Genomic DNA, 26,749 nt, shown 5'->3' on the forward strand with positions numbered 1-26,749 from the left:
CCTCATCTCTAATATTAAAATACCCGTAAAAAATCTCTAATCTTAAAATGGAACCATCTTTTAACATATTAAGTGCCTGAAGAATGACTTTTCATATATACAAAAAAAATATTTTTTTAATCAGGATGATATTACCTTCACAAATATATTTATCTTCTAAAAGTGTAAACTTATTTTCTAATTTTATTGCAATAAATTCGATGTATCCCATCGTCCAATAGCGGGGATCCATTTAAATTAGGACCGACTCAACACAAAAATTATTAGCACATAGCAGAATTCAAATAATTTTTTTGAGAGGATCCCTCTCAAAACCAAATTTTCATCAACATACCCTTTAAATGTTTTTTTTAAAATAACCACATTTTTCAATTAAAATTCCAAAATAACTTATTTTTCAAATTATTTACGGAAATAATCACATTTCAGAAAGCATGCGCCAGTTGGACTGACACATCTATTTTTCATTCAACAGAGGCACCAATGGCTTAGGCGCATGCATTGAAATATAGTATTTGTAAGTTGAGGTTGAGTGTACACCTAAGAGGGGGGGGGGGGGGGTGAATTAGGTACTATGAAAGTTTTTCCGATTTTATCTTGTTTTAATAATCTTTCCTTGGAGATTCCTATGTGATGAATATGGTAAATGCTGAAAATATAAAGAACACAAAAAGATATCTTGGTTCCCCTCACATATCGAGAGTATTCCAGTCCCCTTTCAACATGAAATAGATTTTACTATCTGTTATGACTTGTACAAGACATACACAACCACCAAGAATAACCTCTTGTGATTCACTAAGTTGATATGAGAACAATCCTCTCAAACTCAACTCTCTTGCTTCCAATAATCCTGGACAACACGGTGTTTACAACCAATTTTGGAAAATATTGAGTAAAGAAAGTATATGATAATGTATCAATCACAATGACCGATCTTCTCTTCCAATCAAGCAATTTATAAGGATATATTAGTGCTCAAGTATTTATGAATATGAGATGAATTTTCTGGACTGCTATATGTGAACAATGCAGAAAAATTCTTAATGAAAGTTTGAAGATCAAAACACTTGTTTGAAAATGAATGTGTATGAGATTTCAAATTGCAATGGAAGAGGTGACTTTTGAATTATGAAATTATGAATATATATATATATATATATATATATATATATCACCTTGACAACTCTATGAAAGAGTGTGATTCAATAGAAAGATGCAATGGTTAATGGATGAACTTTGGAAAACGTTTAGTCCATAAGACATGTCTGAAACCAACCACTGCTTCAGTGAAAATTCAAAAATTCGTGATAGAAATCACTTTCCTAAAAAGGGGTAATCGATTTCCTGAGATAAAAAATTGGTTATGGCAAGTGGAAATCGATTTCCTGAACTGAAAAATGAATTTTGGCAATTGGAAATCGATTTCCTGAAAAGGGGTAATCAATTTCCTGAACTGATTTTTGAAAAAAAAATGTTTAGAAAAATTGTATAACAGCAAAGGCAAGTGAGACAATGGATCATGCATGCAATGAATATTTGGATTAATTTTGAGCACTAAGTTATCAGTATATATTACATGCTTGTACCTTAAAAACTCAAGATCAATGCTAGTCTTCAAAATAAGTCTTGAATCCTTTGATGCTAGCTTTCACACATTGCTTGAAACTTGATTTGATTAAATGCACTTGAAGCTATTCCATACTTTTGACATGATCATTTGAATTTCACTTTGTCTTTATAAAAACATATTAGATGGAGTGTCTTGACTTCACAATATTCATTGGCGCCACGTGCAATGATGCATGCATGTGAAGGCGCCACATGCAATATCGCATGCATGTGTAGCCATGTGAAGGCGCCACATGCAATGACACATGCATGTGTAGCCATGTGTGTGTGCCACATGCAATGATGCATGCATGTAGCCATGTGTGTACGCCAATTCTCCACCACTCATCTATTATAAATACAACATCTCTCCCATAATTTTTTATACAACTTCTTACCCTTCTTCCATTTTCCTTCAATCTCCTTCAATTTTCTTTAAAATGTCTGCATATTCATACTTGTGTTCATATATTCATAAGAGAAATACCGATTTAATCTTTTCAGTAGTGCAGCCTCTGATGAAGATCCGACTTTGGAATGTAGATACGTTCGAATATCTTAACAGGACCTTGAACCGTTGGTTAGATGGAAACTTTGCAGATGGTGAAAGGATCAAAAGGTTTCAATGGCTTGATAGGACATTCAACCAAAATGGAGAAGTTTGTTTCTGGGTGGATATTAAAACTAACAAAGATGTTCACAGGATGATGTATACTCCCCCCAAAATTGTTTTGATGGTTGTAATCACGTAATTGTGTTGTTTATATGTTGTATTTGTTTGCGATGGTATTTTATTTGTTGTAGTTTCTTGTGTTGTTGTTTATGTGTTGTATTTGTTTGTGATGGTATTTCCTTACAAAATTATCATATGAAATGAATGCTGTTTTTAATATAAAGCAAAAGAGTTACAATTAAAATTATCTTATTGTACTTGTTCCAACACTGGGGCAGTTAGTACGATTATGACTGGGCTGACAACATGAACTACATAGTCTAACCATTTTGTTTGCCATATCCATTTCGGTTCAAATACGGGTGTTGTTTGGGCGACCCTTTTTCTTTCTTTACATTATTTCATTGTGCTAGAGAATGTCCCCTTGATATGCAGACCAATAATCCTCTTTTGCTACCACTGAAAAGCTAATTTTGTAAACATTGTAAAGGTTTATGACTTTGTAAACGTCGAATAGTAACTTGGAAGGATCCCGTCGAACCTTTGAACATGCCGCTATGGCATGGGAGAAGGGTATACGAAAGGCTTGGAACTTTCCGCAGTTGCACCAACCTCTATCTAGTTCCACTCGATAGTGTCCCCTCGACATGCATTCATTGTGATCCATTGACTCAACAACATTGTACCGACTTGTAGTACGATCAAACACCGTGACCACATGGGTGTTAGCTTTGGCAGCTTCCTCTTTAATGAATTTCATTGAAGCATTACTGAACAATTGCCCAGATTGTAACACTAAACTCCATTTGGAATGTCTGATCTCAAACAGCGCCCCTAGCCTAAAATAGGTTGCTTCCACTAAAGCGGTTATAAGTAGGTTTCAGATGCCTTTGAAGACAGAGTTCATTGATTCCATAATATTTGTTGTCATGTGGCCCCATCGTTGACTGTTGTCGTATGCCCTAGTCCACTTCTCCAATGGAATATTGTCAATCTACCTTACTGCATCTGCGTTTGACAATCTGATGTCTTCGTGGTAGTGTTTGAAAGAAGGTTCTGTTAATGCATACCCTGCATTGACAACCTTCTTCCATAATGTTTTGTCTTTGATCTTTCGCATGAAATTTTGAGCGATATGTCTAATGCAGTAGACATGCGTCGAAGGAGGATCCTGCCAGCCATTATCAATGTTTTTGTAGACACTCACTATTTCCGCAACGTTAAAATATCTTAAACATTATTATTCAAGTATAACATTAAACGAAGAATCTACCGAGTATGAAAAGATAATTAAAGCTCGATGTTATATTATAATTCTATTTGGTAATTTTTTTTCCTGAAAGTACTGGTAATACGGTAAGTATTATGTATTTGTCTTTGTTACGAAACATAAATAAAGTAGGCACATATAATTGGGGTTCAACTGTTTTGTCCCATCTATATAGTTCGTTATGTAAAAATGCCAAAAAAAAATACGTGTACGTTTTATTCTTGTGCCTATTTGCTACAAGTATGAGGTTGGTCAAGACTACCGTCGCTCGCCCTGGTCAACGAGAAGCCATTCACATTCCTTTATGCAACAAAGTAAGTTTATATTACATCTTCTAATTTATTAGACTTTATACTACAACTAACTGTAACTAATATATTTTCAATCTTTTCAACCTAGGTGGTCAGTTAAGGGGATGAACTACAGTAGGTGTCCCAAACACGCTGTAGTAGTCTATCACAATCTTTTAGACCACATTGGACCAGGCGATGTATTACTACTAAACAAGTCTACATTTAATTTAAAAAAAATGATCCAATTACATATCCTCTAATCATGTCAAATTCTTATATAGTTTATCTGGAGGCCGTATCTGGATCTTGATCATCAGGTTAACCATGATGATGATGCAGTTTGGACAGCAAAAACACCAATCATCCGGTTAACTACTGTGGAGATACACCAGAGTGATCATGTAAAATTGCAGTTTGGAATGCAACAATAAATTCCATAACCTCCGACGTGTTTGGGAGATTGGCATCAACAAAGAGTCGATGGCCAATGGGATTATTTCGATTGGAGAGACTTTGCAAAAGAGATGTGTCATCATTGGAGGAATCGACGATAACACATCTTAAACGAACTAGACATACATGGTGCTAGACCAACTCAACATTATATGACATGGTTTAGGTCGGTTACAACACCACAGTTGTGTCTGAGCCAAGATATTTGATTGATCCACGCCAACGAGCTTCGTCATCAAACGCCCAACAACAAATCCCCACCCAAGAACAATGTCAACCTACCCAAACCCAACTACCAACCTCACACCACCACCCTACCGTATACACCCAAACACCAAACACCCGACCTCGCAACTAATTCATGCCACACACCCAAACTCAAAACCAGGAATCAAATCCTAACCACCAACAACCATACAGAGCCACCAAAACAGTCTATAGCCCGAATGATTCATAAATTCAACGTCATGCCATCGTAGCCCCCCACTAATGAACACCCAAACATCCCATCGTCACAACACCCAACTATTATTTGACTTTAGTACACCACATGAACCATTGTTTCGTTTCCAAAATGATTTAATGTCCCAATTCAAGCAATTATACCGTCTACAAATCAAGCATCTACAACGATCCAACTACGACAACATAGACACCAAACTCAATTACGGAAGCGCCGTTGGCGACAATCCCCCCAGCTATTGGGGAGAAATGATGACAAATCAATCAAATACTGTCGAACCTTCCACCGGACCTTCACACCAGCGACCATTGCATCATGCTAGCTCTCAAAGACCCCAAACACCTCATGGAAATCGTGGGAGACCTCTAAGACAAACTAACGCACCTGGATGTGGAACAGAAGAACGTTTCAATCGGGTGAGTCATTGATTTTCTTGTCAATTGTTATGTATTTTAACTTTAATCATTATTTTGCATTTACGTATTTAATTTAATTATTTATAAATATAAAATATAAATTTTAAAAAAAAAACTGCATAGTGCATGCGCCACATGCATTGGCGCATACACATAATGTAGTGTATGCATGTGCCAAAACAATTGACTTCAATGCATACATGCGCCCAAGCCATTGACGCCTCTTTTCAGTAGGAAATTAGGTGCGTCAGTCCAACAGGTACATGCTTAATGAAACATGGTTATTTTCGTAAATATTTTGAAAAATAAATTATTTTAGAAATTTATTTGAAAAATATGATTATTTAAAAAAAATTCCCTTTAAATTATATATATATATATATATATATATATATATATATATATATATATATATATATATATATATATATATATAATCAAATGATTTTAATAATTTAAATATGAAAATTAATTAAAAATATAAATAATTACACCACCTATACATATCAAATTATCAATTAATTATAAATAATAATTTTAATAATCTAAATACTAAATTGTATTTAACTTTAATTACTAATATTTCAAAGTACTTATTTATAATAGAGTAATGTGTCCTAGAAGTTCACGTTATCAAACCCACAAATAATAAAAGAATTAATTATAGGTTTTAGATCAATAAAAAATATGTAAATATCAATAAAAAAGAATATCAATGTATTTGGTTCAAATGTTAGATTAAATACAGGAGTCGGATGTGAACGAAGTGTTTTACTTTTTAAAGTGAACTGTTGTACTTTACACTAACTCTATATAAACCTGTCATCCTTTTTTATTTTGTCATTTGTTACAGAAAATCTCGAAAGTCATAAGCCGTAAGCCTGAGAAAAAGCAAAACAAAAAAAAATGGTAGACACACTCTCTTCTTTGAGGTCTTTGATGGCTTCTCACTCTCCACCTCTTCATGCCTTAATTGTCCCCTCTGAAGATTATCATCAGGTTACTCAATTATCGATTCATTTCTTAGATCGAATTAGAATTCACTCTTCCAATTTCGTATTTTATTTTTATTGTTTTATTTATGAAATGATTTTTCAATTTGCAGAGTGAATATGTGTCTGCACGAGACAAGCGTCGCGCTTTCGTTTCTGGATTCACCGGAAGTGCTGGTCAGTTTCTATCCAATAAACTGTTCGATGCGTTTTCGTTTTTGTTTTTTATTTATTTTATTTTATATTGTTGTACCATACATGAATTTAGGGTTTACAGAATTCATATCAAAGTAATCTTTCTAGTAATGAGGGATAGGAGATAGAACATTATGGTGCCGTTTGATCTATCTAGACGATGCCACTTAATGAGATAAGACTTGATTGTTATCGTTAAAGTTTCTACTTTCTAGTTGTACTTGTTATTTGCTAGTATTTTAGTGACGCTATGGTCTTATTATGTATTTCAATTTTCAAAATGACTAAATAGTGAAGTGTTTTTCATTTTTTTTAAATGGCGTTCAGGTTTGGCACTTATAACAAAGGATGAAGCGCTGCTTTGGACCGATGCGCGTTATTTTTTGCAGGCTGAACAACAACTTAGTGGTCAGTGGAAGCTAATGCGTCTTGGTGAAGATCCTGCTGTAGATATCTGGATGGCTGATGTGAGACTTTAGAAAATCTTTTTTTTTTATGTATGGTTTTTTTATGGGATGTTTGTACTAATAAGTCATTTCCATTTACTAGAACTTGCCAAAAGATGCAGCAATTGGGGTTGACCCTTGGTGCATTTCAATTGATACTGCTCAAAGATGGGAACGCGCTTTTGCCAAAAAACACCAGAAGCTAGTCCAAACAACAAAAAATTTGGTAGATGAAATATGGACAGATCGTCCACCAGCAGAGGTTAATGCTGTCGTTATACAACCATTAAAGTTTGCAGGTCGCTCTGTCACGGATAAGTTGCAAGATTTGAGAAAAAAGTTTGCACAGGAGCATGCTCAAGGATTGGTTGTAACAGCACTCGATGAAGTGAGTGTATCCTCTTAATAGTTCGTCCTTTTTTGTTTCTTTCTCCAAGTTTTTGTTTTTAATCAGACTGTATTTTCTTCCTCAAATGTTCATCGTTTTAAACATTTTTTTCTGTCATTTTATTCAATATCGCCCAATACAGGTTGCTTGGCTGTATAATATTCGTGGAAATGATGTGGCATACTGTCCCGTTGCTCACGCATTTGCTATTGTGACGTCCAATTCTGCCTTCATTTATGTGGACAAGCAAAAGGTGTCTATCGAGGTCAGTTCGAGAAATCTCATTTATGATCTTAGTATCTTTAGATTAGGAGGTGCTAATTTGGAAATACAAAACTTATTGAAAATTATGTCATGTGCCAGGTAAAAACTCATTTGGAGGAGAATAGAATTGAAATCAAAGAGTATACAGAAGTAAGCGTAGACGTGGCATTGCTAGCGACTAATGAGCTTGATTCCGTGTCTACTGCCAAGAGTGTAAATGGTAAACATCAAACAGGAGAAGAGAGTAGCAACCTCATATGGGCTGATCCAGCTTCATGCTGTTATGCTCTGTATTCAAAACTGAACCCTGATACAGTTCTCTTGCAACAATCACCTCTGGCTCTTCCAAAAGCTTTAAAGGTTCTATGCTTATACTCCTTTATAAAGTTAATCTGGATTTATCACATACAATTTCGCTTACTGTTAATTACTTTATTACTTGTAGAACCCAGTGGAATTGGATGGATTAAGAAAGGCGCATATTCGTGACGGTGCGGCTGTTGTGCAATATCTTGTTTGGCTGGAAAAGAAGGTTTGCATTTGAATGTTGTGTCTCTAGATATATTTTAATTTACTGAAGAGGGCATTTACTCTCTTTTTGAATCGGCCAAATTATGCGGCGAGATCTGAGATATCAGTTAATAATGCAGAATATTGGTTCAATGTGCAGATGCAGGATATCTATGGAGCATCTGGATATTTTTCAGAGGAGAATACCGTAAAAAAGGATAAAAATTTGTCAGTATCCTCTTATTATATTTTCTAACACGCTCTTTCAACACTTTGTTAGAGTAAAATTCATGTGAGCTCTACTAAATCCCAAGCAGTCCACCATGTTTACATGAATTTTCAAACTATGGCAGGCAATCCGTGAAATTGACTGAGGTGACTGTAAGCGACAAGCTTGAAGAATTTAGAGCGTCAAAAGAGGTGAAGTCACACAGTGATGCTATTGTTTTTCAACTTTATTTTACCATCATACTTTACCACATTTTCTCAAGCATATTAGGATTGAAATTTGACTGCATTTGCTTAGTATATATTATTTGAAGAGAAGTCAAATAAAGTAACAAGGGGATTTTTTTTTCCGTATAAACTCAATGGAATATGAATGCTTGGAAGTAGATATGCTTGCATGTTGTAGAGAGTGCAGTCTGTGTTCGATTCTAACTTTGTTTTATCTAATCTGTTTTCAGCATTTCCGAGGATTGAGTTTCCCTACTATTTCTGCAGTTGGCCCAAATGCCGCTATTTGTCATTATAAGCCAGAGGCAGAAACATGCACTGAGCTTGATCCAGACAAAATATATCTTTTCGATTCTGGAGCCCAGGTCTGTCTAGCATGCGTTATAGAGAGTTGCTGAATTCCGTCGAGATTGTTATTTATTAGTGAAACTTTTCTTGTTTTGATGTATTCTAATATTAATAATTGCTCATGTTTCTGAAGTATCTGGACGGAACAACTGATATTACACGAACAGTACATTTCGGGAGACCTTCGGATCATGAAAAAGCTAGCTATACAGCAGTATGTGCCTTTATTTACTTTTTCTAAAGATTCTATAATTCCGAAACTATATCAAGAATCATTTGATATCCAAGTTTTTCCCTTAAATTTTAGTTAAGTTGTTTGGTTTTCTGAACTTGGTGCAGGTCCTAAAGGGTCACATTTCTTTGGGAAATGCTAGATTTCCTAACGGGACAAATGGTATTACACAATTTGACTATTTCATGTCAAGTTCTTTGGGCATAATTTGAGCTAGTCTCCATTTCAAACACGAGAACTTAGCTCCTTTTTTCCTTTTTTGACAATTCTCGTAGGTCACCAACTTGATATTCTTGCTCGAATTCCTCTCTGGAAGGATGGTCTTGATTTCCGACATGGAACTGGTCACGGTGTTGGATCCTACCTGAATGTCCATGAAGGTATATATAACTATCACAATTTCCCTGTTCCCTATTTTTATTCTTTTTTCAATTTATTTCCCTTTTCAAGTCAATTTGAAATAAAAATTTAAATCAATAACTTGCGCAGGACCTCAGTTAATTAGTTTCAGAGCACGAAATGTACCTCTGCAATCTTCGATGACTGTTACAGATGGTTAGTTGCTTGATATTATTATACCCTTGCTTGAATCATTTAAAAGTCCACAAATGTTCAACTGTACTTAAATTTATCTGGTCTTATTCATTTGAATTGTCTTTTAGAACCTGGTTACTATGAGGATGGAGCATTTGGAATAAGATTGGAGAATGTGCTTATTGTCAACGAGGCTGATACAAAATTTAATTTTGGCGGTAAAGGTTACTTATCGTTTGAGCATATTACCTGGGTAAGTGTCGAAGCTGTGTATTCGTTTGAGCATATTACATGTTTGTTTGGATTTTCACGGTGCAAGTGTTTGTTGTTTCTCGTCCAGGCACCGTATCAAACAAAGTTAATTGATCTGAGCCTTCTAATTCCAGAAGAGATAAATTGGTTGAACTCGTATCATTCGAAGTGTAGAGATATTTTGGCACCGTATTTGGATGAAGCTGAAAATGCATGGCTGAAGAAAGCAACAGAACCTATAGCTGTGTGAGATGTGTTTTTATTTCACAGTAATATCTGTGCTGTCTTCTGTATTAATATTACTGGGATGATGAATCATGTGCTTTTCGTCTGAATGATGAGAGCAAAGTTTTATTCTAAGATACTCTTATTCTTGAGTGATTTTTAAAAAAATAAGCATTTGCATTATGGTGTTTATACATATTTACGTCATATTTTCATTCATGCATGTAATATTTGTATCTTCAACAGAGCTTAAATGGTTAAAAAAGTTGATGTTGCAGTGTTTGTTTGAATTCTTAATTTTTGTATGACTACTCATAATACTTAAAAATGAAAATTTCCAGCTCTAGAAGAAATAACTACTCATAATAAGAGTAACTGAATAAAATCAGCTTTCTCTTTTATTTATTATATTTTTGTAATTTATTTAAAATTAAAAATACCACAAATATTGTGGTACAAAGAGAGTAGTAGAATTCTTGTCATGTTGAAAAAAATAATGTTGATTTTCTTTAAAATGTTTATTTAATAATTGGAATGACATTTTGTCTTACCCTTGTTTGAGTATTTTAAGTATCCTCAATTCTATGTATTTATAAATCCTTTCTACATATTTAATTTCGCTTCAAGAAGTCTTGGACTTTTTGAAAAAAAAGTGGAAAGAAAAATCTTAATAGAGAAATAGAGCTTAATTTTATAAAAAAAACAATTCCAAACAAAAAATAAAATATGATTTGCTACATCTTTTTGAATTATTACCAATATGCACGGGTAAATTTAATATGTAAATAGAGAATAATTATTTCGATAAATCTGAATAATGTTAAAAAGAAGAGAGAACAATATAAGGAAGAGTTACGAAACCGAATATATGACACAAAAGATGTGTGTTGCATTTCATTAAAAGAAGTTGTACCGTTGATAACATGTGTTGCAAATAATAAACATAAAAGTTTATAAAGTTGGCTTTAAAGTTTCCGCTTGAAAAAAAATCATGTATATAATAAATAATTCAATGATTGTAATATACAACTTTATGATAGAGAAAAATATGAATTTTATGTTAAATTGTAATTTCTTGTGTCGAAGTAAGTTACTCGATAAAATAAGGATGTGTCGAATAACCTAGTGTTTCGAGTTGTATTAGTGTGCTGAAGTATGTTGCTTCACACAGATTTCGACTTAGGCCTAATTTTAGAAATGTTAACTATTTTGGATTTTTATAGTTTTGAATTTTGACTTAGGGAGTAAGCTAACCAAAATCTATAAATATAGGGAGTAACCCCTATTCTTTAGAAGAACTCATAACATTGTATTCACAGAATTTTGCAGTTGCAAAGTGAATAAAGAAGTTCTCATAGATTGTGGGCAGAGAGAAAACTCTGCAGAAAATATTCTTCTTCTTTTCCAACGTTCTTTTCTTTTCTTTCTCAATCGTTCTTTTCTTTTCATTGTCTATGCGTGGTTGATAACAATCTTGTTCATCAAGATTGATAGAAATTCTCCATAGGTTGTGGTGGATTTTCAACATCTGATATCAAGAGCTCTGATTTGAGCGATTTGTGGGAAGAAAATCATGATGACAATGAATCATCCAAACAAATATTTTTCAACGAATCTTTCGATTCTCAAGAACAATTATTATGAGAATTGGTACAAGCAGATAAAGGTCATGTTCTGTTATCAAGATCTTTGGGATCTTATGAAGGAAGGAGTAACAACGCTTGCAGAAAATGTGAAAGAGGTGAGGTTACAAACTCATAAAAGAACGTATGAATTGCTTCAGATGGAAGACAATGAAAGCATAACTGATTTCTTCACTAAGGTTACGAAACTGATGAATTAAATCAAGGTAAGTGGAGAAGTGTTGACATTAAGATCTGTTGTTGGAAAGATCTTAAGGTCGTTGGCTCAAAGTTCGACCATGTGGTAGTAGCCATAGAAGAGTCGAAAGATTTGTCAAAACTGACAAAGGAAGAGCTTCAAAGGATGCTTGAATCTTATGAACAAAGAATGACTGAAAGAGCCGCAGGAAAGTCGAAGAGTGATATGGCTTGGCAGGCGCAATCAACAAAAGAAAGGAAAGAGAAAGGAAGCTAGAATGACAACAAAGGCAGATGAGACTACAACAATTCGACTGATCGAAATCAGTAAGAAGGAAAGTAGTCGAATAAGAGAAAACCCTGAAACCAAGGCAATCAAAGAGGTGGTGCTGCAAGTAGAGGAAGAGGTGGTGGTCGAAAGCCTGACAAGAGTCACATTCAGTGTTACAATTGTCAGAAGTATGGTCACTATTCTAGTGATTGTCCAGAAAAGCAGAAGAATCAAGAAACTGATGCAAAGCTGGTGAAACATGAAGAAGAAGAGATGTTGCTGATGGTTATAACGAGAGATGAATAAATATTCAAGGATCAATGGTACTTGGACTCAGGATGCCCATCACACATGTTTGGAAGGAAATATTGATTTGTCAACATAAAGCCCTTAATGAAGAACATGGTAAAATTTGCAAATGACAATACTCTAGCAGCTGAAGGTGTTGGTGATGTTCTGATTATGAGGAAAAATGGAAAGAGGTCAGTAATTTCAAATGTATTTGCTTAGCATTAGGCAGCTAGTCGAAAAGAGCTACAAGGTGTATAGAAGACAAGATGATGAAAGTTCTCGACTCAAATGGAAGGTTGATATTGAAGGCTCAAATGTCTCAGAATAGAACCTTCAAGATTGAGCTTAATTTGATGGAGCGTAAGTGCCTTCCAATAGCAGCCGACATAGATGAATGGATATGGAATTATAGACTTGGCCATCTCAATTTTAAAGACATCAAAGATTTGAAGAGAAGAAATATGGTTTAAGGATACCAGAAATCAACATTCCAAACAAAGTCTGTGAAGAATGTGTGCAGGTGAAGCAACACAAGAACAACTTCAGTAAGGATGCATGAAGCAGGTCGAAGGCAATTCTTGAAGTCATATACTCTGATGAAGTGGTCAATGAAGAAGGTGAGCTGGTACATTATGCTTTCTATGCAAACGTCAAACCAATCAATGCAGCTGAGGCATTAAAAGATTCAAAGTGGGTGAAAGCAATGAACGAAGAACTGAAGTCATTCGAAGTTAACAACACTTGGTCACTTGTCGAATTTCCCCAAGACATGAATACACGGCCACTGCGAGTCATGCCTACCATTCTAGTTATATTAACAATTTCGGTATCAGTAAATTGAATTTCTTTTCCACCCGCGTACGCATTCGTATCATACCTCCAAGGCACCGCCTTGTTGTCTTGATATGGGAACGAACCGGGATCACAAATATGGATAGACTGAATCCTCTTGGGAGGAGATTAAACTTACTTCTTTTTGTATGCAATGGTTATTGGTTTGATGACAACAATCTCTTCGACCACTCTTGACCTTGAGAACTGCATCATCCCCTAATTCATGAATTTCTGAACATAACCCTTAAAAACATCACAACAATCAGGATCTAATTCGCATACGACACAATTATCATGAACACCATCCAAAAAACATATTCCTCAAGATTTTTCACAACCAACGACATCAGAGTTTTCACATTAACGACCCTTATGACGGATGTTGCAGTCTCTTCATCAATCACTGCACTGACCGCTGGCCCATTATGGTTTGGGAGAGGGTTTGTCTTTATGTTAGGTTTTTCTTCCGAGAAAGACAACACATTCTGATTAATAAGCTCTTGAATTTTATTCTTGAGAGGCCAACAATCTTCAGTTGAATGCCCCATATACCTAGCATGGAAGACGCAAGAGGCATTAAGGTTATGCTTGGGATGATAAGGAGGGATGACCAGTGGAATCTCCCTTGGTACAATAGCTCCCACATGAACCAAATAAGGCACCAATTGAGTGTATGGTACGAGAATATTATCATATTAGGGACGTCTACCATAGTTATTACGGTAATTCTTCCATTGACCCCGACCCCTATTATCACGAGCATTTTGTTGAGTTTGAGCAGGCTTGGCCGATGCGGGTTGTTGATTATGATTCTGCGGTTAGTACTGACAAGGAGGGATGGCCGGTGGAATCTCCCTTGGTAAAATAGCTCCCACATGAACCAAATAAGGCACCAATTGAGCGTATGGTACGTGAATCTTATCATATTAGGGACGTCTACCATAGTTATTACGGTAATTCTGCCCTTGGCCCTATCCCCCTATTATCACGAGCATTTTGTTAAGTTTGAGCAGGCTGAGCCGGTGCGGGCTGTTGATTATTATTTTGCGGTTGGTACTAACAAGGAGGGTTTTGATACTGGGTAGCAACAACATATGGACAAGGAAAATACGACACATGAGCCTGATAATGAGGGTGGACACTTGACATCACAACACTTGTCTCACCTTCTGTAGCGGTGTATTCGTCACTTTATGATTTATTGATTAAATCAAAAGCAAAGCATACAAAGAATCGAGTCGCCACCACACTTTTATTTATCCAAAGGAATGGCTAAAAAGCGAACAAAAGCCTAAGAAGTTTTACACATAGAAAACTAATGAAAGGTCAGAGATCTGGGTAAGGGGTTAATTACGCAATGGGAAGGTGTTAGGCACCCAAAACGTCCTAGGTACTCCTAGGGAGCCCTTTTCACAACTTGTTGTATGAAATGTTATTTGTTTATGAAATATTTATTGTGCAAACATGGATTGAAGGGATGAGAAAAGAATATACAAGTTATTATTTTTGTGTTTGAACGGATGAACCCGTTGCCTACGTACCTTTCCATGGAAGGTAAGGATCAAAACACCGTAGTTCGGCTAAAAGATTTCCAAAATATGAGTGGGTTGATTTTAAACAAAATCCCCAAGGTCTTTCGTTATCCACGGGAGAAAACTCAACCTTATACAAACAACAAGTCCACCATGTGAGAAAAGCTTCAACTTGCTAGTGAGGGGTTAGCCCTATAATAAGCAAGGAAGTCTTACAATTCAATCACTAAGGACAAAAGGTGAGATTAACATCAACCAACTAGGATAAATCAAACCTATGGCTAATGTATGAAAACTTATCAAGAATGGACAAAGCCACAAAACAATTGAGTGAGTGAAATTAACCAATTAGGATTATTCACAAAAAATGGTCAAGATATGATTAGAATTCAATTCAAAAGAAGTATTATGAAAATGAAGTTTGAAAATCAAAGGCTTAAGGCCTAGGTTTCTAGTTTGAAAAGAAATGAAAATGTTTGCACAATATCTTTCAAGTTTTGGGTTAATCATGCAAATGGAGGTTTAAAGAAACAAAAGGTGGGAGGGTGAGGAAGTAAAACTTCTTAGATGTTCACCTCTTGAGATCATATATAGATGATTCAAGTGATTCCTTTGGAAAAGGCAACAAGCAAATAACAGATGAACAAAGTAAATGGATACCGGATGCCAATCAATGGACTTATACCAATCTCCTAAAACAAAGAGAAACATGGATACCAGATGCCAATCAATGGACTTATACCAATCTCCTACCATATCACAGGAAAAACAACTGCCAATCAATGGACTTACAATTGACTCCTCACAAGAAACAAATAACAAATGCAATAAGCAAGAGGAAACAAGTTGCCAATAAATGGTCTTACACTCGACTCCAAGGAAAGGAATGCCAATGAATGGTCTTAGTTCCAAATCCCACCAGATCATAGGAAACAACTGCCAATAACTGGACTTACAATTGACTCCTCAATGGACAAACAAAGTGTCACAAAGATATGAACAATGATTATGAAATGATATACAAGAAATGATGATACATGCACATAGGCACACATAAGCAAATATGCACAGATGAATCAAATAAGCAGACAAACAAGTCAATTAGCACACACTATATACAATCAATTAGGCTCAAGCACGGTTAGGCTTTACAGCCAACTGGAATGGGGTATTTTGTGCTCTTAACCCTAACATTGAGAGTTAGGGTGAAGCAGATGAAATGGAGATGAGGGGTGTGCCTCATAGCTCTTATCCCTGGTCAGGGAGAGCTTTGATTAATGGAAAGTGTGGGAGTTCAGAAAGTTGGAACTCTTCTCCACAAGTGATTGACTCTATAAGATCTTGGGTTATTATTCACAATGCATCAACACATGGTGTGGGCAAGGTGAATGACACACTGAGTAGCAGGAGATGGATTACACATCTCTTTTATCTGCCAATTGTCTCATGAGAGGACTTTACCTGCTTGGCACAAAGTTAAACAATCACAAGCATTGCCTCTTAAGGAGGGCTTCAGACAGGTGCCTACCAATAACAGTAGGTCTTCCAGACTACATGAAGATTAGAGATTATACCTAAGTGGTTAAGCAACCAAGAAAAAGCAAAGTTCAAATGAACTTAAAGCAACTTAGGTACCTGCGGAAACAACTAAACAAATCAGTATAATACTCAGGCAAACAGACAATAGTCAATAAGCAACAGACAATCCCAATGTATAAAATGTGTAAGCCAAAAGGAAAACTCAAATGAGTTAGCATCAACCTACAAAACACACAAATGTTAGTAATGAAAAGCAAGCATCAATACTTAAATGATGAAGCATCATCAACTATGGAACTTGGATATTCGACCTGAAATTAAAGCTCAAATGTAAGCCACAAACCACTAGGTCAAAGCCTAGGGTCAAAGATGGAGAAAAAAATTTAAAACAGGAGCTGAAATTTAACACAAAGCAACTCCAAACACATATTGACATATTCCAAAAGGTCTCACATCAAAATCAATCACCAAATACATTTCATGATCAAGTGAAGTTCAAGGCAATTTTAAAGCTCATATGTGATCAACATGAATTAAAAATTCAAATCAAAACAGAAATGATTCAAATAAATCTGGAAAAATTCATGAGCATTCAAGACATCTAACATGATCAACATACAAAAAATCAGAGGAATCAGAGATCATTTGGCATAGAAATCAAGTTGCACAAGTTGAACATCAAAAGGTGTGACACAAATTGTCACACCAAGTTAGCACAAGCATAAAACAGAAATGGTAATTGAGAAAAATGCCAAACCAAAACCAAAATGTCAAGCAATGTGTCTAGAATCACCATGCAAAATTTCACATTCATTGGATAAGAAACAAGCATTTCACAATGAGATAAGCAAGGCAAGGTCACAATTAGACATATGATCAATCATCCTAGCACAAAATAAAATCCAACCAAGCACAACTTTGGAAATTATGATCATTAAAAAACTAGACAGAATAAGGAGCATTTTGCAAAAAATTGAAGTGAAATTGATGCATTTTTCTATTTTATATGATTTTTTGAAGTTAAGGAAAAAAATAAAAAATGAAAATGGACATAGCATGTGAAAATGGGAGGGAAACAAGAAAATGATGAAGCGTTTGAAAATATTTCCATCGCCAGGGATCGAACCAGGCGCATATTTAAATTTGGCGCTCAACATGAAACGACGCCGTATTGGCTTAAACCCTAGCGCGCCCAAAAAATTCGTAGCTAATGATGGATTTCGTAGCTAATTCGCAGCAAGGCATGAAGATTTCGTAGCTAATCCTGGAAACTCAAGATCTTCATCTTCATGAAGATGAACAGTGTACGTGTTCATGCATGTCCAGAAATATTTCTCCAGAAATCAAAATTAAATACATCAATGTGTAGTGCGTTCAATGGAGATCACGAATCAATGCACAACTAAGCTTAATCTCACGTATCAAGATCAAATCGAACGAAATAAGATTCATGCATGAAACTTTAAACTAACCTAACTCAGCCAATAGTGCATGAAAATTCACGATTCAAAGCTCAGAATTACCAGCAAACCTAGATCTACACAAATATCACAATAAATTTGAGAATTAGAGAGATCAGATCATGACCTCTTGAAGAGCAGAAGTTGGAATCTCGCGCTACAAGCTCAGTCAATGCTCAAAATCTTCTTTACAATGCTTATGGAGTTGATTGATGATGAATTTAAAGCTCAACTGCACATGAATCCAACAGATTTTGAAATCACCATGGATGCTTCAAGCTTCGAGTATGTTCAAATGTGGCACGATTTTTCTCAATTCCACGTCCAATCTTGCTTAACAATGCTTCATGATCATGAATCAACCAACAGGAAAGGTTCTTGTGTGAAGAAATTGCAAAAAAAATTGAGAGAAAAGTTTGGAGAATTTTGAGATTCAGATCTGAAAATGAATGTTAATGGCAAATGCAGTTATGATTAATCTTATATATGACATGCTAATCATGTTTAGAACCTGTTTAAGCCAAAGCCAAATGAGATTAATTAAGTTTTAGAGTGTATGCACAAATTGGGTTTTCACCTCATGCATGTGGTAGCCACGTGAACAGTGCCTTTTGCTGAACCAAAATCACTTAAAAATATCCCATGCAAGCTTTGGAAATGGTTTTGTATGCATATGATCCACCAAAATTATTTTATGGAATTTCCTTCAAAAATCTTCATGAATAAGCCAAAGGCCATGCAAATGAAATTCATGTCATGTAATGGTACATTTGGAAAGTGCATGTTATGATGAACAAAATGCAAAAAGAACCACTCATTTTGGAGCTTTGGTTGAAAAGTTATGGTCATTTGAATCTTCAAGTACACTTTGCCATGATTTGATCATATCTCCTTAACCACACATCATATGCTCATGATCTTGGACATTTTGGAAATGGGAGAGAAATATATACAACTTTCATGTTCAACAAAATTTCATTTGAAGCTCTCTTGATGATGTAATATTGAGTTGAAGTTGGTCCAAAATCTTTCCATTTTTGGAAAGTTCAAATTATAGGTCACTTGCTATTTTTGGAAATTCTTGACCTGACTTCAAATTCTTCAATGTGAGTGTTTAAAATGTCAAATGAGACTTGTTTAAACATGAATGAAGTATTTCTAATCACTTCCCACCTCCAAATCCACAGTTGACTTTACAGTTGACTTTCTAGGTCTTCAGATGACTTGGAAGTGTTCTGATGAAATTCAAGCCTCTACCACTTGGGATTTTGCTTCAAAATGACATCATAGCTCATATGAACTCTTGTGAATGATTATGGGGTCCAAATCTCAAGAATGACCACCATCTATTGCTCAATGAATGCCATTAATTGCCTTGACCTGTTATTGCTTCATCTGCAAGACAAAGGTTAGATGACATATTTTTGTACTTTTGGTTAGTGATAAAAAGAAAAACAATGATATACAAATGCAAGGAATTCTTGGTGATCAAGAATCATTCTCAAGGAGATAACCCACCCACAGGGAAGGAAGCAAGGTGTCCAATGATCCTTGAGGCAATGCAATGTTATGATATGATGCCATGAGGGATCTCAGGGACAAAATTGGGGTCTTACACCTTCCCTCTTCTATGGAAAGCTACCTTATGGTTTCTTATTCATCGCTGGCTGAGAAACAGTACCCGCAATTTTTCCATATTTAATCCCATTTTCATTTCTTTCCTCGATAGTTACAATATCTGGGAAATTGGATGAGGAGCTACCAATCATCTTCTCAATATATAAACCTTGCAGGGTACCCATAAAGATGTCAATTAGTTCATAATCAGATAAAGCCGACCTGATCCGAGAAGCCATTTCACTCCACCTTTGAGCGTACCTCCACGACCTGATTTTGGTACGCTCCAAACTCATGTACCAATCCAAGGAAGCCCCAGACAAATTATCTTGGAAACAATGAATCAACAAGTCATCGTTATCAATGTAGGATGCCATCTTCCTACAGTACATCGTAACATGACTCCAAGGACAACTCAATCCTTTATATTTTGGAAAATCTGGTAACTTGAACTTTTGAGGAAGCACCACATTTGGGACCAAACACAATCTCTGAAATCCATTCCGAAAGTTGAGAAACCCTCTATAGCCATGATTTTGTTTTCTAGCAACTGATAGTTCGCTGGCCTAGCCGGACTAGCATTTGGAACAACGACCTAACTGGATGGTCGAGAAACATCCTGAACATATGCCTAAGCAGGCACTGACTGAGGAGCAAACAACATCTGAGGAGGATAAGAAAAACCAAGAGGGACAGTTTGAGGAACATAGTTCATAACTTGAGAGAACTGCCCTCTAGTCTAAGCTTTAGGGGCTAGATGTGTCCCAGACTGCACATACTGATGTGCAAGATTGACAAGTACATAAGGCATCATGGCCACAAAGGTTGCCCTAGGATATTCGTTATGAATAGCTTGATACTGATTTTGGCTCGTAAGATGAGCTGCCTGGGAAGGAATCTAGAAGTGGAGGCGCAAGCCTCGGTGTTCAACATCATTGTCAAGAGCGTCAGCATGAACCGGATCTTGAAGATTCTCAAGGTTGCCAGCATCAACCATCTGAGGAGATTGAAATATGGGCATACCCAAAGGGAAAGCAGACTTCCCAGTAGCAGAAGGGGCAACAAGAGCTTGGTGCGGAATGAAGGCACCTCCATTGGTAAATTGAGAAGCAAAGTTTGGTGACATTCCCCATGGACAGGCAACATCAAGCATATTGGAAGCAAATGGGAAGATGGGCTGATTCACAGTAGGTGGCACCACTGTCTCGACAGGAGTCTCAATGGTGGTAACAACATCAGCAGCAGAAGTAGTCACCGCAGTAGCACTAGTGACGATAATAGTAGTGGGATTTGCAGAGGTAAAAGCCCTTTGTGTCTAGAGGTATTCCATGATAGTCTCCATGTTGCCTCAGAAGAGATTCATTTCACCCTGGACTTGGGCCAAAGTCTCCTTAATAGCAGCGTTATCAGATTCAAAATCAGCCATGAGTCTTGATTTGTTAGCTCTGGTAAAATATTTGTGACGAGTCGTCGTAATTGCTGCGGAAAGATGAGAAGGTAAGCATTTTGTTTTCTGAAAGACAAAGCAAGTGAATGCGTGGATGCATGAAGAATTTTGAGATATGCATATTTTCATTTTTATCATTCATCATTTTTTTATAAGTAAAATTTTCAGGGAATCCTTGAGTTTTGTTTATTAATACGAGTAATCATAAAGCATAAAGACAAAGACAATATATGAAGTCAATAGAAAATAAACTCTTTCTATTCAATATCCAAAAATGGAGTACAAATACAAATCAAGAATCTGCCCGATGATAGGGATGACAATGAGCAAAGTTTGGGCATGGTACTATAGTATACATCCCCATACCCGCGATTTGAAAAAATCCCCGTGCCCGAGCCCAACCCGCTTTGGTTCCAAAGATAGTACTCGTACCCGTGACCTATGGGTATGTAAGTATCCATACCCGTATTCGTGACCCGCATTCCTATAAAAAAATAGATCAATTATGAAATATCATATAATTTTAAGTTTTTAAAAAGATTAAACAGTTTTCAAATAATTTATTGTTGAAATAAATAAACACTTATATTAAATACGTAATGATTTAACATTGATATGCGTTCTATAATTGATAGACATACATTTTATATAATAATATAAACTAAAGTATTTAAATAAAAATGAAAATACATAAATATATAATGTGCGGGTATGGGGCGGGATGGATACCAAGGTGTCAATACCCGCTTATATTTGTGGGTAATTACCCGAGCCCATGCCCGTACCCATTTTTGCGGGTTTTTACCCTATCCGTTATGGATAAATTTACGGGTTTCCATTGAGGATGGGTCAAATTTCCATCCCTACCCGACAGGCTACAATAGCCTCAGATTTAACCCTATCAAACACCAACCTACAAACAGAGATGAAATAGAATACAACCCAAGGAACATTATGCGGAAAGACTACAACAAAGGCTTCCTTCAACAATTCTGGTAGGTCTTCCATGGCATGTTCAACAAATTGGGTCAGGCGTGCATGCTTTTCCCCCATACTGCGCATCCTTAAGAAGGTTGTGCAATAAGGTGTGATCAGGTCCTTCCAAAAGATCTCGCAAAAATGTCTCCTTCTGATCTATGAGCCTTTGAAGATGTCCACCGTGCCTCTCCTAATGATCATTCTCTTGCTTGAGCAGATTAGTATTCTCCAGATCCTTATGTGATTGATCGTTTAGCCCTTGAATCTCTTTAAAACTTTGGTCTAGTTCACTCTGGCGCTAAGAAAGAGTAACCTCTAGCTGCTTGACACGACTTTGTTCATCTTTCAACCCCTTCTTACAAACTTCCAATTGGTCTTTAAGTTTTTTGATTTTATCCTTGTAGTTAATCTCCAATTTGTAGGCTTGATATTGATTTTCTGCTAACTGCTTCTTCTTGGATGATAGACTATCACAAGTTCCCTTTAATGCTTCACCTACCTTCCTTCTCTTGTATAACTCAGCTTGAACCTCATTGTCCGCTTGAAGTGTTCTATCCCTCTTCTGATTTAGATTGATCCTCAAATTCTCTTTCTCCAATGAAATCTTACCAAGATTAGATCTGAGATCCGCGTTCTCTTTCTCTAATGCCTTGATAATTCCCTTCATCTTGTCAACTTTAGAGTTAGGATTAACAGTGAGTTCGGAAGGCTTGATGCTCATAGATGGCTTTGATGGAAATGGAAGCAATATCTATTTAACCCTATCCTTAACCTATCTGGTGTAAGCTTCCATGGCTATACAGTTCTTCTTACCCATTTCAGCTCTTCCTTGAGGACATATCTCTCCCTAAGCCTTGATAATCTTCTTGAGTAACTCTAGATTATCGACCCGTTTGTACAAGACAAAATCTTCCACATGCTTGGAATCGGGTTTGTTCATCATAGGGTATCCCAACTGACGTAGTGCCAATCTCGGGTTGTAGTTGATTCCACCTTTTGTACCAAGAAGAGGTACATTAAGGAAATAACCACAACTGAGGATGAGTTTGACATTATCGTAACTACTAGAGTACCAGGAAATATCTTCAGCATTCAAGGACATGATCCTTTAAGAACACTTCAAATTGTCTTTATTCTCAATGAAAGGACCTTTGCTGGGTAGATACGAAATAAACCATCTATACAGAAAAGGGATACACTATACGATGGTTCCTTTCTTCTTATGAGTCCTTCTATGGATAAAGTAGTAAGTATCAGCAAAAAAGTAGGAACAAGATTCTTGGTCAGAAAAATATGGATAGCAACCAGATCCACAAATTCTTTAATATTTGGAAACAATACAATACCATAGATAAGTAAATCTAGAACAACATTGAAAGCCATCCAGCTTCCATCATCGGTAAAAGTAGTGGCCTTATCTACCAAAAACTTCGAGGTAAAACCATGAATTCCACCCTTAAGCTTTAGATTCAGCTCTACCTCCCTCTTTTCTAGATGGAGGGCTTCAACAAGGATATGAGACTTAGGGAGATCTTTAGTCCAAACAAAAGGAACTTGATTCTTAATCCCAATACCCAAAATATGAGAGTATTCTTACAAAGTAGGTGCTAACTGATAATCTTGGAAGGTAAAACATCTCAGCGAAGGATCACAAAATTGCACAAGAGTATGCACAACTATGATGTTGACTTAAGTATTAAGAATTCCTAGGAGATTACCATAAGACTTCTTGAGCTCTTCTTTGTTCTTAAGAATCAGATGCACCCTTAGTCCTTTCAAAACTTTCAATTGTGGTTCCACAAGATTGTAACTGTGAATGCCTCTTCTTTCAGAAGTCATACTTTGTCTTGAGTACTCAATCAACAAACTTGGCTCTTGGATTCCTAGAAAATGCATATGCAAAAAATTTATCATGGTGTAATGAAAATGTATGATGGAATGATATGCATCACATAGATTCAAAGCTCTAATACATTCTAGATGATTTGTGCATGCTTTTTGTTGTAAGTTCAAAGGTTCGACGTAGTATGAGAACCAAGGTATGTAGAGTCTATGGTTTCCTGCAAAAAAAGACATGTCCCCCTCATGGGTATGAACTATGCTCCAAAGGTGGTCCCCCTAAGAGGTCTCCCAGAGCCATCGACTCAAAATGAAAATACCCCGTCGTAGCGAATTCTCGCAGAACAAAAGTACTTCCAAGTGAATCTAGTATGGGTGTGGATCTCGTGACAACCCAATGCGCGAGACGCAGGTGTACACGACTATCCACGAGTCTATCCTGTGTGTATACTAAGCTCGGGTGTAGAGCTTCACTCATGTAACATCACCCCATCCCAACAACAACAACACGCATGCACGTGCACGCACGCACGCGCGCGCACGCATGCACGTGCACGCACGCACGCACACGCACACGCACACGCAGGCACGCACACACGCACACGCACACACGCACACTCAAACATACAACAAAGTCGCCATTAAACTTTATTTATTCCTGAAGGAAAGGAAAACATCGATAAAACCCGAGGAAAAGAGATAACTGGGTAAGAAAGTCGGTTATGCAAGGGGAAGGTATTAACACCCCTTACATCCATTGTACTCAACAAGAACCGTTTTGTTCATTCTTGCTCGAATTTGTGTGATATCTAAAGATTACTCGCGAAAGAATAAGGGGAAATAAATGGAATAGATAAAGTGCCCAGTGAGGATTAGGGCCCTCATGGCTACGTATCCTTATAGTGCAATAAAGAATTCATACCTCCGTAGTTCATAGAACTAATCACGGAAGGTGAAAAGAATTTGTGATAACAAATATGGTTTGAACCAAAGGATAATGTGGTTTGACTCCAAAAGGGGTGAAATATGAACCCAAGAGTAAAACTGGTCTTAACCAATATGTGGGTATCCTGAATCATGGTATCACTGTATATGGTCTGGCCGAAAAGAAAAGAATTAAGTGTTTGGCATCAAGGCAAACATCTCTCGATGCACAAGCAGATACAAGATAGAGCTCAAAGAAATAGTGTATTTGGCTCAAAGATAGCAAGTATATCACATGAAGTGAATGATATGAATGAAATGATAGAGAAAAGTAACTAAAGTCAAAGAAATGGAATATTTGGTAAAAGTGACTAAAGGGTATAATTTGGAACCAAAGGTAAGGGTATATTGGAATCCATAGAGGGAATGAAATTTGTACCATAGAGGGAAACAAGCATATTGACCAAAAAAGAAGGAATAAAATGTTTGGTTTCATAGCCAAACAACTCTTAGTACAAATGTGGACTGTCGGTTAAATCATCCTAAAATGGTATATATGGAATTCCAAAGAAAACTGTATTTGGTTTCAAAGAAAAACAGTATGTCACTGGGGTGAATGGTTTATGATCGAAGGTAGATGATGGATCATGAAAGACATGGATGGTTCCCTAATGCAGGAGAAATAATTAGGATTATGCTTGCCAAGGATTCTAAGCCTTATGCCTACGTATTCCCATCATGCAATGAGAAATTCAGAGCACTCGTAGTTCGTGGAACCACAAAAACAAAGAGAAAGAGAGAGATTGGGAGTGATGAAAAGTATAACTTGCACCAAAGGGAAATGGTAGCATGGGAACCCATGAAGGTAAATAAACTTTGAATCGAAGAGTAAACGGACAGACCATCAAGTGAGGGGCCTAAGGCATGGTATCACTGTATTGGAATGATCAGAAACAAAGGGAATTAAATGTCAGGTTTCACAACCAAACAACTCTTGGTTCATAAGGTGGGCTCTGATTAGGTCGTCTTGAAAGGATGTGCATGAAACCCAAATGAGAATGATGATTGGTACAAGGAACAATATATCACTGTAGGGAACAAACACTTTGAAATCAAAGAAGAATGATATATTGAATCTATGAAGGAATAAACTATGAACCAAAGAGTAAGGGTAAACCAGCAAGTGACGGGCCTAATGCATGGTATCACTATATTGGGATAACCAAAAACAAAGAATTAAATGTCTGGTTTCACAGTCAAACAACTCTTGGTTCACAAGGTAGATTTTGATTAGGTCGTCCTGAAAGGATGTGAATGGAATTCAAAGAAAGATTATATTTGATCTCAAAAAGATGGGATTGAATGATGAAGAAATAATAAATAAGATAGCTCGCGGAGAATCTGAATCCTTGTGCATAAGTATACTTACCGTACAATGAGAAAGTCAGAGCTTTCGTAGTTCAACCTACTACGATTGAAACAAAGATAACAAGAGATCGAGGCAAGAGGTATGATAAATGACAATGAAAGATGAAGAAGACTTGGAAGTCATTAGATATGAACCCCACTAAAGTCTATGAGTAAAAGTGAATACGATAAGCAACTAGGTCATTCGTCTCGTACCCAAAGATATTCAGAATGAGTTAATAGAATTCTCCACTCTCATTCATTATTTACTACTTAAGGCTCGTGGCATGTGATTCTCATCATAACTTTCAAGTTGCTGAAGAAGAATCCTTGCTGCTCCTTATGATGATGAATGTCTTATCAATCATTCGATTCGAATTGCATTAAAGTCTATAAACAAAGGCGAATACCTTAATCAAACTGGGTCATTCGTTCCGTACCCAAGGATACCCTAAACAAGGATAGGAATGCTCCACTCTCATTATTCTTTGTTACTTAAGGCTCATATCATATAACTTAAATCATGATTGATAAGTTGCTGATAAGGGTTTCTGATTGTTGCAATATTGCTTTGTGGAGAGAGAATTGACAATCATATGATTTGAATTATGCTGAAGTCTATGAATATAAGTGAATGTGATGAGCAACCGAGTCATTCGTTCTGTACCCAAAGATATTCAGAATGAGTTAATGGAATTTCCCACTCTCATTTATTCCTTATTTATTAAGGATCATGTCACACAATTTTAATCTTGATGGATAAGCTCTT

General features: G+C 36.3%; 1 protein-coding gene across 1 annotated transcript; it reads left to right on the forward strand.

The window, feature by feature from the left end:
- Window positions 1–6,005: 6,005 nt before the first annotated feature.
- LOC127120279 (aminopeptidase P1) lies at window positions 6,006–10,204 on the forward strand. The gene is made up of 16 exons (XM_051050688.1): window positions 6,006–6,178; window positions 6,285–6,348; window positions 6,694–6,833; window positions 6,916–7,200; window positions 7,343–7,465; window positions 7,564–7,824; window positions 7,910–7,996; window positions 8,135–8,202; window positions 8,328–8,394; window positions 8,661–8,795; window positions 8,912–8,992; window positions 9,118–9,172; window positions 9,286–9,390; window positions 9,500–9,565; window positions 9,673–9,797; window positions 9,885–10,204. The coding sequence occupies exons 1-16, from the start codon at window positions 6,086–6,088 to the stop codon at window positions 10,044–10,046; spliced, it is 1,917 nt and encodes a 638-aa protein (XP_050906645.1). The 5' UTR covers window positions 6,006–6,085; the 3' UTR covers window positions 10,047–10,204.
- The last annotated feature ends 16,545 nt before the right edge of the window (window positions 10,205–26,749 follow it).

Source organism: Lathyrus oleraceus, chromosome 2 (genome assembly GCF_024323335.1).
Source record: "Lathyrus oleraceus cultivar Zhongwan6 chromosome 2, CAAS_Psat_ZW6_1.0, whole genome shotgun sequence".
NCBI lineage: Eukaryota > Viridiplantae > Streptophyta > Magnoliopsida > Fabales > Fabaceae > Lathyrus > Lathyrus oleraceus.

Excerpts from the sequence above, each read along its gene's own strand:
- LOC127120279 (XM_051050688.1), top strand. The coding sequence starts at position 6,086 with ATGGTAGACACACTCTCTTCTTTGAGGTCTTTGATGGCTTCTCACTCT. Across the intron at positions 9,391-9,499 it reads CTACCTGAATGTCCATGAAG|GACCTCAGTTAATTAGTTTC; the intron begins GTATATATAACT and ends TAACTTGCGCAG. Across the intron at positions 9,798-9,884 it reads CGTTTGAGCATATTACCTGG|GCACCGTATCAAACAAAGTT; the intron begins GTAAGTGTCGAA and ends TTTCTCGTCCAG.